At 39.8% G+C, this 15,001-nt stretch overlaps 1 protein-coding gene across 1 annotated transcript in view; it reads left to right on the top strand.

The window, feature by feature from the left end:
- The window catches only part of RAPGEF5 (Rap guanine nucleotide exchange factor 5), a 167,139-nt gene that overhangs the window by 141,410 nt on the left and 10,728 nt on the right, over window positions 1-15,001 (top strand). The window contains exons 18-24 of the mRNA XM_033079369.1: window positions 485-582; window positions 2,325-2,447; window positions 3,628-3,806; window positions 6,988-7,078; window positions 9,679-9,729; window positions 10,582-10,669; window positions 13,825-13,889. Of these exons, the coding sequence (XP_032935260.1) occupies window positions 485-582; window positions 2,325-2,447; window positions 3,628-3,806; window positions 6,988-7,078; window positions 9,679-9,729; window positions 10,582-10,669; window positions 13,825-13,889 (695 nt within the window). The remainder of the gene's footprint in view (window positions 1-484; window positions 583-2,324; window positions 2,448-3,627; window positions 3,807-6,987; window positions 7,079-9,678; window positions 9,730-10,581; window positions 10,670-13,824; window positions 13,890-15,001) is intronic.

The following is a 15,001-nucleotide window of genomic DNA, read 5'->3' as shown; positions in this document are numbered from 1 at the left end:
AACTCTGCTCTGTGGGGTGGATTTCATGGCATTGGGATCCTTTAAACTTCTTTTCCTGTTGAATGGCTACTGATTTAATCTCCACCCCTGGTTTTGTCTCCAGTGACACACAGCAGCTCAGTCTCTGGAGGCTGAGACACTCTGCTCTATCAAACATCACTTCATTTATGCTAGATACACTGGGTTGAAATTAAATGTTCTATGAGGGGTAGGAGGCTAGACCAGATGATTTTGGGGTTTCTTTCTGTTCTATGTGAAGTGCAGTTTGAAAGCAGAAGCAGGAAGCTTTTGTGCTCTAGTCCATCAGAGGTAAGTTGCCTGAGTGGGGTGGAGATGATGGGACCCCACAGAGACTGAATTTGATGCTTAGTTACCTTCTAAGAAGTTGATGTGGCTTCACCACTACAATTGTACCTTTGTTTCTCGTATATACAACTTTTACTCCTGTTCTGAAATTTCAGTGGGTTTTTTGCTGTTTTTGCAGAAAAACACGAGCTACAACCAAATGATTTGGCTATCTCAAAATCTTTGGAGTCATCCAGTCGTATGTTTGTGTACCGAAAAGATCTGACCGATTCTTTGGTAAGGATTGGTATTGTCTATTTCCCATTTTTCATTTGTCTGACTCCAAATCAAAACTTTAGTATTCCTCTCAGATGGCTTTTTCAATGCAGAATTTATTTTTTGTTTCCTTAGTAAAGCTCACTGAGCTGCTGTATTCCTAAAAAAAGAAAATAAAATCTTTCATTAACAGCAGTTATTTGACTGAACAGTAATGGAATTTGTTCATCAATTTTACATAAACCAAAGCTTCTGTGCAGCTTAAATTTTCAATCTACAACAGCCTGGAAAAGCTGACCTGTGTTTGTACCAGAATAGATGGGATGAGGATTATTCAGGGCTTTTGTGACTCTTTCCTCCCCACCTTGCCTTGTGGCTCTCTAGCACTTTGGCTGGTACATGATCATACAAAGTGGTGGACAAATTCCATGGAATTACTAAACGTGGAAACAGATGTTGTGTGAGCTCCACAAGACCCATCAGTGTGACCCCTGTGTTGTGGCAGCCCCTTGGTCAGCTGGTGTGTGCCACTGGTGCTGTGTCCTCCTCCCTTCTGCCTGCCTGTCTCTCCATCCTCTCCATGGGGCTGGGAGGGTCAGTGGATTGAGAGGCAGCAGATCTCCCTCATCCTTCCCTCTGTTTTCAAAAACCAGGACTGCAAACTCCCTCCCTCCATGCTTTCCCAAAACCTCAGTGAGGCAGGCACAGTCAGGCACTTTGCTGTTTCAATAGTTTTCTGCTAATTATGCAGATGTTTCCAGGAAAGAGTAGGGGCTGTATCACAACTGACTTCAACATGTTGTCAGTACCTCTAGGATCTGTGCATTCATCCTCAGGATGAGAAATGTCTATTTACATTTTGTTGGATCAATGTGCCCCCAAGAGCTGACATGCCCCTATCATTGTAATCTGTCATCCCCATTATCTCCAGCATTTGAGCCATCTCTAAAAATGTGAATATTAAGGGAAGATTTCCAGTGTAGACAGGTGACAGCCAACCTAGTTTCATTAGTTAAGTAATAAAAATTGCAAAACTTGCTTTAACTGTCAGAAATATATCACCAAAGTAATGGCTTGGCTGGTAAGAATAATCTTTCATCTTGGCAGATGGTTCACATGCCAAGTTTCAGACTGATGAGGTTAAAATAGCCAAGAGAAATGCAAAACTTTGAAAATCCCAGGTAGTAATGGAAATGTCAAATCACCCTGAACACCAGCAGTACCACAGCACTCCATAGTAATAAACTAAGTAACTTTTTTGAATTGGAACCCACAGAATTTTACTCTTTGTTGATTACATTTTGGGTAGATTAATCATAAAATGTATGGATTTATGTTACTTGCAAAAAAGGACTGGAGGGCAAGTTATGTGTGTTTATTCTTAATCCAATGTGTTTTCAGAATGATTCTTTTATATCAGAAAATTTACTGATGCCTCAATTTAGATTTTATTTTCTGATAGTTTCATGAATTTTGTTTTCATGATTCAGTGTTTTATATTCAAGGTAGGGAGAGAGAATGAGAGAGGGAGAAGGCCTCACTCTCCAAAGCAAATCATTGATCCTATTGACCCATTTCCCATTTCAAGCTATTTATTAAATAGGTTATAGCTCCTTCATTTTGATTAGTGGGGAAAAAAGCCCTCAGAGTGCACTTAGAGAAGATTACCTACTCAGCTCTGTTTGGTACCTTAGTCCAGTAACTGTTTCATGGCAGAATTCCTTTTTCTTGAGGAATTTGTTTTGCTCTTTCTATTCATTTAGAACCCATTTTCTGAAAATGAGGAATTGCAGCAAAGATCTGTGAGGATTTTGGGAATTAACACCTGGGATCTTGCCTTAGAACTAACAAACTTTGACTGGAGCCTCTTCAATGCAATTCATGAGGTAAGAAGCAAGAAGCACCACATCCACTTCCAGGTATATTACTGTCATGCAGCATTGCACCATCGTGATGCACTTTGGAGAACTGATATTCCTGAGGCTTGGTTCACTGTCATGACAGCATGATTTGGCAGCTCTCATAGTGATGACAAGTCCAAGAGTTATCTTGCAGTCCTTAAGACTAAAAAGAATTGTCAGAGGTTTGTAACTTTGCTGTGTTTGGACATCTCATACGTTCCCTGTATACCTATTGTGTTTCATTTGAGATTTGGCTCAAGAGAGTAAAAGTCCATGATTATTTTCTAAAAACCCTCTCTGTGAATGTGTTATATATGCAAAAAGTCCCATGAACTTGATAGTGTTTCAGTAAATATGGGATTCCACAAATAGCTGTCTTTCACATCACTTTAGCCACAAAAGAATTCACAGTTTCAGCAATTCAAATGGTCACATTACTGTTCTTGTTTTTCAGTGAGATGAAAAATACTGGGCAGGCTTTATTAAATGAGATAATGGTGCACTTCAGGGCCCATTGGGTTGCTTCAATGACTTTGATAGCTTCTGGTTTGGGTTGCTGAGCAAAACCCACAGTTAACAGTAGAAAATCTCTCTTGAAAATACCGTTTACTGAAAAGCATGTTGGCTTTCTGAGAAAATGAAGGTGAAACTCCCTTGCTTTTCACCAGATGCTTTCCTTTTCTTTCAGTTTGCATTCTTTTGTTCAGTTTAGACACTTTAAATTTGAAACTGGCCAAGTTTGGTGGTTTTTTTAACAGAAATCAAGACCCACACCTCTATTGATTAAAAATTGGCTAATACAGAAACAAGTTTGAATAAAGTTGAATAAGTTTTTCAGATTCTGCAGTGGTTTTCATACTGGAACAGAAGTGCTGAAATACAGAAATAGATTATATCTTATACCTGGTTACAGCCAGAAATGGAACCTTGGGAATTCTAACAAGAAGAGCATATCTTACAGGATTTCCAGTCCACCTGCCTTCTATAGTGAGTGTCTAGATTTTGCTAAGCCAAAGCTGAATCATTTGTGATTGGCTCATGGATAATGAAAAAGTAGCCATTTGTGACCAGACCTTGTTTTAAAAACACACTTCTGAATAATTTACAGTTCATTTATATTTAAATTGTTTTTTATATCCCTAATTATGTTGTCAATGTCTTCCAGCAAGAGCTGATATACTTCACGTTCAGCAGACAGGGCAGTGCTGAAAACACTGAGAATCTCAGTCTTCTGCTTCAACGATGCAATGAGGTCCAGCTTTGGGTTGCCACTGAGATTCTCCTCTGTAGCCAGCTCTGCAAACGTGTACAGCTGGTGAAAAAGTTCATCAAGATTGCTGCCCAGTAAGTTCCTGGCATTGCAACAGAAATCCTTGTATTCACGTGGTCTGTTTGGCAAGAAATAGGTGGAGAAGCAAAGAAAGAAAACTAATTTTTGGTAGTGTAGTAGGCATACCTAAATAAAACAGTCCATAGATAACAACAGCAGAGCCTGGTCAAAACTAGACATGGTGGAATGTGTGCTGCTGAAATCTCTTCTGGCAGATTAGCTGCTGTGTCCGCAGTGTCAGCTGCAACATCCCTGATGGTGCAGAGATAGCTCCTTCTTAGCTGAGATAACCTGAGGACCATATGACAGAACTATTTTGGCAGCAAAACACTCACACAAGACTATATAGAAACCAAAATACTGTTATAAACTTGAAAGTCCTACCTCTAGAGAGGAACCTAACTGCAATAAGTTGTTGCCCCATGTACTCCTCTCTGGAGTACTCTTTTACTTATTGGAGGGGTAAGCTTTTTCATGTCTTAGATGTGACAGTCTTTTACTGTTAAGTAAATAGTACTGGCATTTATTCTATGACTTCCAACAGAATATAAATATATACAATACATAGAAATTTCTCTGTCATCACTCTTTGTCTTAGTAACCAAGGAAATGGAGTGATTTAAATACGTGCAATCATCCTCCTCACCTCTCTCCTTACTTGTTGATCTTCTGCAATATTTGAATATTCATGTTCATGGAAAATGTATAAATTGTTCCCTTCACCGACTGGGCTGATTTAATTTGCAAGGCACTTACATACAAAGGACTGTTCTCTACTGAAGCATTGCCTTTAGAGAAATTAATTCTTCTAATCTAATCTAGTGTAACTCATAAATGTGATCTGATTTAGTTTGCAAGTTGTGTAGTGTCCAGTAATATAATCATTTTCTGCCATATCAATGGCCAAAAAATGATTGGTTCTATGTACCTTGCTTGCACCATTGTATTTTATGCATACCAGGAAAAGTTTTGTGTCAGTCCTACATGAATAAGAATATATTTGTTACCAGACTAAAGTGTTGCTCTATTTTTCTATTGATTCTGTTCTGTTAGGTGAAAAGCCAGAGTTATGAAGACTAAATACAGTTGTCAGTAAACAGTAGGCAGGCTCTCCCAGTGTATTGCAGAGGCACCCATCATTGGAGAATGTAGGTGATGAAATAAGCAAGTGTGTAGTTTTCACAGAATTTTTTTTCACCATAAAAGCTGTTTTCTAAACGAACACACCACTATATCTCATCAATTCTGGGAGAGTTGATGACACAGGAACAATTAGGGTGGAAGGATGGTGTGTTAAGGACAGGGCTCCCATCATGAGACAAGCCAAGCACACCTCCTGTTTTGTTTATGGCTAGAGCAGAGAGGTAGGGAGCTATGAGCACCTCTGGCTGCTCCCTGTTCTCTGCACACAGATTCAGCCAGGAATCTTTGTCTGTGATTTTCCTCTGGTCAGGAGAGCACCAGGACTAAGATTCCATGTTCACGATCTGTGTGCTTTGCTGTTGAGGAACGCCTGAAGAAAATAAAAGCATTTTATGCAAGTGTATCAGTATATAAAAGAGAGACAGTTTTTGAAAAACAAATCCATACACTTCTGTTGATGAGTAGTCTAAAAGAGAAAACAAGTGGCTCAATAAACAAAATTAATTTGCATGTTATTAGAAGTTAAGATCCTGGGAAGTTAAAGAAACAGGTCATTGTGAGGCTAGAACAAACATTACACTGAGTGAGCCCACCCAACAGGCAGTTTATGCAGGCTGCGTAGGACACCTTCCTTGTTTTGAAATGAGTTGCCTTTGGGAGCTGCCTGGCTTTAATGATAAAAAGAATCTAAGCAACAAAGTTAGGATTAACTTGAAGACAGCTGAAGTGAAGTGAGAAATACACTGTCTCAAGATAGAACACAGTGATAAGGGCAGACTTTATAAAACTTGTAACAGGTTCTGGCCATTTTCCAGGCTAAGGCCTTGGCATTTACTTTTCCCTGGTGATAAATCCCAGTGAAGCCAGTGGATTCATTCATACTTATAATTATCTTTAAGGAGGATTTGTACTCTCACACACAAAGGCACCAAAAATCTGCAAGAGACAGGGTAATACCTTTGTTTTAAAAGGACTCAGTATTTCAGGATTTCAGGTTTCCTAATGAACTAGAAAATGGACTAGAAATAAGCATGGTCTGATTGTGTACAGTAAAATGTCAAAAAATAGAGGTATCGTGCAAATCCCATTTGACCTGTACCGGAACCAGTACCAGCTGCAACTGGTCTATAGGCATATGTAAACTGAACACTAACCAGATTTTCAGACAATAAAAATGATGACGGATTGCAAATACATTGGAGGATAGATAGAAAAAAAAAAAATTATCTAAGGAGTCTCGTGGCATGTGCAAACAACAGTAGGATAAGATTTAATTTAGATAGATGCTAAGTAATTCAGCTACAGAATGCTAATACTGAGCTGAAGAAATAAATGCATGATTGTAAAGAACAGTACTGTGACAGAGGTCCTTGGGTGATAATAGATGACAAATTAAAAGAAAGGACAAAATGTGATGCTGTTCCAAATAAATAATTTGCTGTTTGTTTTATGCTTGCATAAGAACGTAGAACAGTAATTGTATTTCTTCTTCCCTCCCCACTGTCTCACTACATGAGAAAGTAGTGAAGGAAATAAGAGTTGAATATGAGTTAAAATAAATAATGAATTAAAATACATTACAAAGAATTCAGTGAAGGATAATAACAATATGGGAAAGCCGATTGCAGGCGACAGCCACAAAGAGAAATTGAAGGAATCTATGTTGTACAATTTACAGAAAAGATGAAAAAGAGGATGAAAATATTTATTAGACTGTAGAATAGAGGTCAAGGAATTATTCTGTATGGTAAAGGACAGCTGGGAGTAACTTGAACATTGAAAAGGGAAAATTACTTTTGACAGCAAAGGGAAAAGAATAACTTGCCAACAACTGGGTTGATGAGACAGTAGAACGCTTTCTAAAAAACTTCTTAGAGACCCCATCACCTAGACTGCAGGTGGTTATGAGAGGACATTTAATGAGTTCATTATGTGGAAGATGATTGTATGTTAGTGCTGAGGGTTGAAATGAGACTCAGTAACCTAGGTTACGTGTGCATTCCATTTATCGCTGATTCTGAGCACAAAAAAAATCATATTTTTATTCCTCAGCTGTAAAGCCCAAAGAAATCTGAATTCATTCTTTGCAATTGTTATGGGTCTCAACACTGCATCTGTCAGCCGGCTGTCTCAGACCTGGGAGGTAAGGCACATCTTTATATTTTTCAGATACTCTCAAAACCATTTCGAACAAAGGCTGTATACTGGTGAATTGCCTTTTCTTTCTGGTTATTGTTTTTTTCATGCTGAAATCAAACATGGAGGGAATGTTGGTGGAGAAAATTCTTTGTGACCTGAAGCCTTAGATATGCAGGTATTAAAAAAAAAAAGCCCTATTTGTGTCCTTCCAGATTTTTAAACAAAACATGGAGATCTTATCCTCTTAAAACAAAATAAATTATTCTACCATTTTAAGTAGATGTCAGAACAGAAAGTCTTACAAAGGTGGCTCCAAACAAGCAATAACTTATTATGGAATAATTTAATTAAAGAGCCAAAACAACAAAGTAGAAACAAACCTTCGCTAGTTGTCTTTCATCAGGGTTTTTTTTTTCAGCTGCTCATCATGAACAACAAAGTTAAGAAATGAGCCATGAATAAGGAGCATGCTGGAGAAGAGAGATTATTTGCTTAAAAGCTACTGGTTACTACACAGAGCATGAGTGTGTTTAAAGGAGGGGATCTGCATTTATGTTGTGGGCATTTTGTTTCCATCTGAGTGGATTGAGTCATAGTGTCCATATTGGGTTTGGTATCTGCAAGTTTATGTATCTGCTGATGAGCCAAATATTGGGGAAGGAGTAATTGAGCAGGGTGGGTTGAAGCCTTATCCCTCCTTCATGCTCATAACACCACAGGTGTACTCCAAAAACACCAATCTGTAACAGAGTGACAGAGAAGAGCTGTGAAGACCTTGGAGATACTCTTGAGCATCAACAGCTGGGACCAAAGGGCATTAGAGACTTGCAAACCTGTCTGATGCTGTCCAGAGCAAAGTCTCCTCTTGTAGCTGAAGCTATGCATATGGAAACATCACTTGTGGGTCTGAAGCTTTGACGCACAGAAACACAAGGACAGTGACTGCTCACAGGGACTCAGGCAAGGAAGAGCTGACCTAAATAAGAGATAAAGTAAAAGTTTTAGAGAAAACTTCATACCTGAGGGCAATGATACAGAAACCCCTCTCTAAAACACCTCTCTGGGGAACATTTGCTCTGGCCTCCTCCTAAGCTGCCGTCATTCCATTTCTCTGGGCTTTGGTAGCAGAGTGGAAGAGACCCAGTATGGTCTCAAAGGCGATGATACAGATCTCTCCTGCACAGAGACATGCAGAGCCCTGCTCTGTGCTGAGGCCTCTGGAGATGATGTGCTGCCGGTGGACTTCTCTCAGGAAGAGCAGAACATGTTGCTTGTCGGAACAAAGAGTGCATCTGCATATGTACCTCTGTAAATATGTCACGTTCCTGTGTGTAAAATATTTATCAAGTCGCATCCTTTCTCTTGTTTTATTTGTAAAACTTCATTGCACTGGAAGTTTCAAAAGCAGAAGGTTATTTGCATTAGTAATGTGACTTCTAGAAAGTAGAGCAATGTTTTTAAATTAATTATAGTTACTTTCACATGTAAATGAAACAACCTAAATTTAAGCAGCCATTTAGACACTAAATCATATTGGCTCTGCACTTGATTTCTTAAACAAATAGTATGCTCTTAAGCATATTCTACTTTTTTTTTCCTACAGTATCCAGTGTTTTAATGAGCCTTACTTTCCCTGATTTAAGATAGGAAAACAACATGCAATTGCTGTTTCGTGTTCAATCATTTTAGCATTTTAATCTAACACATCCACTTAATGTAATTGTTCTAAATCTCTTTTCTCTTGGTAGTGTCACTGTGGCTGTCAGGATCTAAGGACAAAGACAAGACAGGATTTGTACTAAGAGGGGAGCTCTTTTGCTAGACTAACTACTATGGCTGGAAAAACTAGACAGGCTTTAAGGTCCACACACCATTATTCAAGTCTGAAATAGCAGCATGAAAATTTAAATTGCAAAACAATTGCTTTGAGTGTAGTGATGTGAATCCAGCAAAGCATCTCAGAGACAAAGTGGATGCTTGTGGAGTAGAGCAGGTGTTGGCATGAGGGGCAAGACAGTCTGTCCCTTAGAAAGTGTTTTATGCACCTCTCTGTGGGATTAGGATCAGATACCAGAGGCAGAGTAATTAGTTTATTAAGGAAATGTCTCACTTTGGCACCACTATGTGCCAGCATTAACCTGATCAGCACTGGCATGATGTATAAAACAGCACTGAGTGTGGCACCTGTTAATTTCTAGAATCTGTGTTCTGGGGGGAGATTGATTGCAATAAATGATTTAACGTGGATGTGATTAGTTTCTAAATCCTCAGCCCATGTTACTGCTCCTAGCTTGATATGGATATCTAGTCATGAAAACTGGGGAAGAAAATAAAGGCAGCTGCTAACAAGCAGTTTCCATAAAGGAAGGATGCAGGTCCTGAGGATGCAGAGCCCAGTGCCTTGATGGCATTGTACTGAGCATGGTCTGTAATTAGGGCCCTGGGAGCTGAGGAGCTGGGGCTCAGTGCATGTTGGTGCTTTCAGCAGGCACTTCACCCAGAAGAGTCTCATGGAAAAAACTGCCTCAGGATTTTTCTGCCTAAATCAAATTCTTTATCTCTCTCTCTCTTTTTTTTTTTTTTCCTCTGTTTTCTACACTTCAGAAAATTCCTGGGAAGTTCAAGAAACTTTTTACTGAACTTGAAAGTTTGACGGTAAGTTCACCAGCATCAATTTGGGAGCTGTTCTTTTGCCCTGGTAGCTAATCAGCCTTTGTCTGAACCAACATGATGCAGATCAGGAGGAAAAGAGACCAGCTCAAGTTTAAAAAAAAAAAAGTCAAAATCTGAGGCTTGAGGGTCTTTGTCAGCATTATCAAAGCAGAATAAACAAATGTTTCCTCTGGCTGTCATGGAAGTGGGTGTATGGTAAGATCACTGCCTAGCACAGGGAACAGGAGATCCAGGCTTTACCAGCTGTCATGCTTCTGTACTTGGAGTTCTTTACAAATGAATGTGTTTTAAAGATTCTGTGTGAGCTGGTACACAAAAACGTTTACATTGGAAATGGAGATGACTTTTTGAATTGCCTATACAATGCCACTGAGACATACTACCTTATTTACTTTGAAAGTCTCCAGTGTGCTCCATGGATCTTAAAGCAGTTTTTGTTGGGATTTTTTGTGCTGTTTGATGATGCTGGTTTTGCTTTTTTAAGAAGAAATTAATCAGCAATATATTTGGGGATACATTTTGTGCTATATAGTAAGAGATTTTGCTAATAGAAATTTGTGGGGAAATTACAGTCCGAGTGAATTGATTCTGCAGCTTCCTCTCAATTTAGCACTGCTTCATCTAGAGGAACATAATTGCTTTTGTTGCTTTCACTGTTTATGTTTCCTGTTCAGTTTAGCATGTCAGCTAGCTTAGAAAACCTTTAGCTACCTTGCATCCCAAAGAAACCTTTTATATCTAAATCATGTTCAGATCATAAGCCTGTAATGGATTTAGAATTGCTCTTTTTATAGCCTATTGATTTTTCTGTCTATTACTCAAATGGTTTTGTAGGATCCTTCTCTGAATCACAAAGCTTACAGAGATGCATTCAAGAAAATGAAATCTCCAAAAATCCCCTTCATGCCATTACTTCTGAAAGGTAATGTTAAAGCTTGGCTGCTCTTCACTGTTGTTAATTCAAATAAGTGTAAGGTGATTTTTCCTTCATATGCTCTTAAGATGAGTATGTGACAAATATAGTGCTAACAACAAGATAGCACTTGGTCTGGATAATAAACAACTTCCTTTTAAGACAGGGGGAAGATGCCAATTTTCACACAGGTCTTAAAGCTTCATACTGTCCTGTCAAGTGTGGATAGAGTTGTGTGCTTTTGCTTTGGCCGCATCTTCTTCAGTGAAGTGTGACCCTGCAAGCCCCTGAACCAGTGGCCATGGTCATACCTCTCTGTTTTGCTGGGGTGAACCTGCCCTGTCTCTCTGTCCTGAGAGGAGGGTATTTTCAAGTCTCTTATAGGTCTGAAAGAGATAAATAAAATATTACTATCTAAAATAATTTTTTAAAATGTCTTAAAATAAAGTACAACTACTTGCTAATGCAGTGAGCTGGGCATCTAATTAAGTGGCAAGTATTTAAAATACTCCATTGTCTTGGAGTCATTAATTATTAATTGCCTAGTCTTTGAACATGGCAAATTCATTTGTTTATTCCTGTATTCTGAAAGTGTTCTCTTTAGGCTGTTTATTCCAACCTACTGCTGCTGCGGCTGTGAAATGCTTGAAGGCAGCTCCCCAGATCAGCTGGTGACAGTTTGGGAGCCACCAGACACTTCCCCTCCTTGCACACACCAAAGGAGTTTGCATTAATTCAGATGGATACAATTATCAAGGCTTCAAAATCAATATTTTTAAAGTGTTCTGGAGTATGTCTTGCCTGCAAACAAAGGCAGCAAACATAAGTCACTTGTAGCAATGGTGTATGCCCAGAATTGCAATATGAATATAAGAACATGCACCTAGACAGCATTTGTATCTTTAACTTGTATTGGAGATAGCAAAAAGACTTTAAAATTAATACAGTGATGTCCTTCAATACACTGGTCCATAAGGAGAGGTTGCAAGGGCTGGTAATTCTCAAAGTGCAATGGAATTTATTCCATATCAAGCATATTTGTATTAAGGTCATTTCCAAGACCAGTAAAATAGGAATGGGTAACATAGGAATCATTAATAACTCAGCAAATTGCTGTATTTCATCACAATAGGAACAAAAGTAGTTTCAATTCAAAAAAATGAAAAATCTTAGATTATGAAAAATAACTTCAGAGTGTCCTTTTAAAAGTTAATTAAATTTAAATGCAGAGCTCTCACAGCACACAGACACAGCTTTTGAAAATCAGGCAGATTTTTCAAATGTGTAATAAAATACTGTGATATACCCTTATAACCTAGTTCAGATGCAATTTTCTGCTCCACTGAATTTATCTAGACTCTTAGTTGTTGGCTGCAAAGCAAATTTCTGTTCCTTCTGCCCTCAGAGATATACACATTGCTGTCAATGACTTTAAAAGCTGTGTGGAAATTTCTGCTTCCAGTACAGGTTTTTCATTAGAAATGATGGACAGTGTTTAACTGCATAGATATAGACACAAGTACTGCCTGTGTCCTGAAGTCGTGTCCTTTCTGTGTCCCTTTCCCTGGGTGCCCCAAAGCAGCCCAGCAGAGGAGGTGCAGAGTGTTGTGATCCTTCCTTTCCTTCTTTTTGGGATGCAGCCCAGCGGGAGGAGAGGTGCTGGAGTTTTTGGCAGCATATACTGTGCTTTCTGCACGTACAGGCTGCCATCCTGCCTGTCCCAGCCAAGCCACCCTGGGGGCACAGGAGCTCTCCATCACCTCCCCATAAGAGTCCCAGTCCCGGGTTTCCACCAGCATTTGAAGCCGTTTAGCATTTCAATTCCAAGCAATTACAAAATATCCCTCAGGCACAGAGTGAGCCTTTGAAACCCAAAGAAACAGATCAGGTTGGCTCTTTTGAGGGAGGGTGGAGGTGGATGGGGATGGTGTGTGACAAAGCTTCTCGGCAGGTTTCTACTCCTGAAATGCCCCAAAACCGTGGGGTCCATGTGAGTGAGGGAGGACAGGAGAAATGCTGAGGCGCACACTTTGACTGCTGGGCTGGAGGCTGACTTGTCCCATTTACTCTGTGCCCTTCTCCCGCTGGCATGCACAGCCGTGACTCTCAGGGAGAAATGGTATTGGAGTGCCCTCTCATTCCTTTAGCATTTTCTCCTCATGGATCTCCTGGGTACCCTCACATGCAGGAGACAGCTGACAGGGGCATGTGGTGCTCCTGACAGTGTTTTCAGTAACCTGGAGGGTGCACTATTGAAGTCAGAACTTCTACTCCCGCAGGGAATCTATTCATATTCTTGGTACTTTGTGTCCAAGATAGGTCTCACTTCTGACCTAATACACATTAGAAAAACAGAGAAAATGGCCTTGAGCTACTGTTTTAATTGTAATCTTAATTTGGCAACATTTATTTTGCCTGATATTCCCTCCCTCCAGTTCATTACACTGTGTTCAGTTCTCTTCCCGGAGCCAAATATAGACCTTTCCCTTTTCCTCTGACCTTTTTGTTGCCTTTGCAAATTCCCTCCAACAACATTACATAAAAGTGTTTTTCCCTAGCCATGGTGCTTCTTTCAAGGCTTTGTACTTCCCTTTGGTGTCTTGTGTTTAACCTCTCTGGCTGTCCACTGCTGTACTTTTGTCTTTGGAGAGGAATTCACAGTCATTTGTCCCCCAGAGGGAGATGAGGGGATGTCAGAGCCAGCTCCAGCATCTGGTAGCTCTGCCCCTGTGGATCTCTGGGCTCAGGGACAGACCTGTCCCAGCCTGGCACAGCCAGGGGCAGAATGGCTGGATCCGTGCTGCAGGGTGTGGAGAGCAGACATGCCATGCAGGGCCATCCCTCTGGATGCCCTGCCCTGCTCCCAGCTATCCTGTGTGTATTACCCATTCCAGAAGTAGCACAGATCAGGTTTAATAAGAAATCCTTGCCCCCACTTAAAAATACTCTTCTTAACAATGCGAAAATACTATTGTTATCTAATAATCTCTACATGTCATCATTAGGCCAGGCTTTTGTTTCACTCTTACAATATATTGTGTCAACCCTTAAGGAATGCTTTCCCTTTTTTTTTTGCTTTTTGTTGCTGTTTAGTAGTTTTATTTATTTGCATTTTTAAAAAAGATTGTGAATAGTAATTGTTTTTGTTTTTATTTTTTCCCCAGATGTAACATTCATCCATGAAGGAAATAAAACATTTCTGGATAACCTTGTTAATTTTGAAAAGCTGGTAAGCTAATTTTGTCCTTCCTGTTTTTCAAAACACTCATGTTCTCTTCTTCCCTTCACTTTTCTTATCTTGTAAGACTGTAAGGTTTTCTTCTGGCTGAACCAGGAAGAAATAAACAGGGGAAAAAAGATCAAGCAGGACGAAACAACCAAGTTTCTTTCCCCTGCCCTTTTCCTCTGCTCCTCTCTCTTCTCATTCCTTCCTTCTCTACTTCTGTGTAAAATGGTTAATCCAATAGTGGCCATCATCACAGCTACACAGTCTACTCTTCATTTTTACCTGTTGAGATCAATTCCTTTGCACCACCTCACGGGCTGCTTCTCATGAGTTAGGTTCTCCTGCTTCAGCTTTCTCTGAATTATGTTTCCTTTTTTTTTTTTTTTCTCAAGGTTTCTCTAGTTTATCACCTGCCAGTGGTATTGTTAGGGATCTTAAATGTTTTTTTTTAGGGATCTTAAATGAAAGTGAAACTTTTTGATCTGTGTTAAATGAGCCATCAGATAACATCTACTCTGGCATGGTGTCACTGAGAGAGGTTTGAGTTGCCTAATTTGTGGTTTGTTTGGTTTTTGTTGTCGTTTTTGGTTGGTTGGTTTTTTTTGGTTTGGGAAGTTTTCTTTGATAACATTTTCATGAGGTCACTTCGTATGTTCAACCTAGAGAAGAGCTCATCACAGTCTAGAACTTCCTTGTGAGGGGAAGAGGAGGGGCAGCCACTGATCTCAGCTCTGTGGTGACAGTGACAGGACCCAAGAGAATGGCCCAAATTTGTGTCAGGGGAGGTTTAGGTTGGATGTTATTAGGAAAAGATTCCTCACCCAGAGGGTGTTTGGGCACTGGAACAGCTCCCCAGGGAAGTGTTCACAGCACCAGCCTGACAGAGCTCAAGAAGCTTTTGGACAATACTCATGGGCACATGGTGTGACTCTTGGGAATGGTGCTGAGCAGGGCAGCAGTTGGATTTGATGATCCTTGAGGGTCCCTTCCAACTCATCTTATTCTGTGATCCTATGGCACTGAAAGCCAAAATCTCTATATCTGAACAGTGGTGGAGTAGAGAAGCTTGGATTTTTTTTTTCTTGTTGGCCTGTGGTATTTGACCAAGAAACCAA

Source organism: Catharus ustulatus, chromosome 1 (genome assembly GCF_009819885.2).
Source record: "Catharus ustulatus isolate bCatUst1 chromosome 1, bCatUst1.pri.v2, whole genome shotgun sequence".
NCBI lineage: Eukaryota > Metazoa > Chordata > Aves > Passeriformes > Turdidae > Catharus > Catharus ustulatus.
This window is presented reverse-complemented; position numbering and strand designations above follow the sequence as displayed.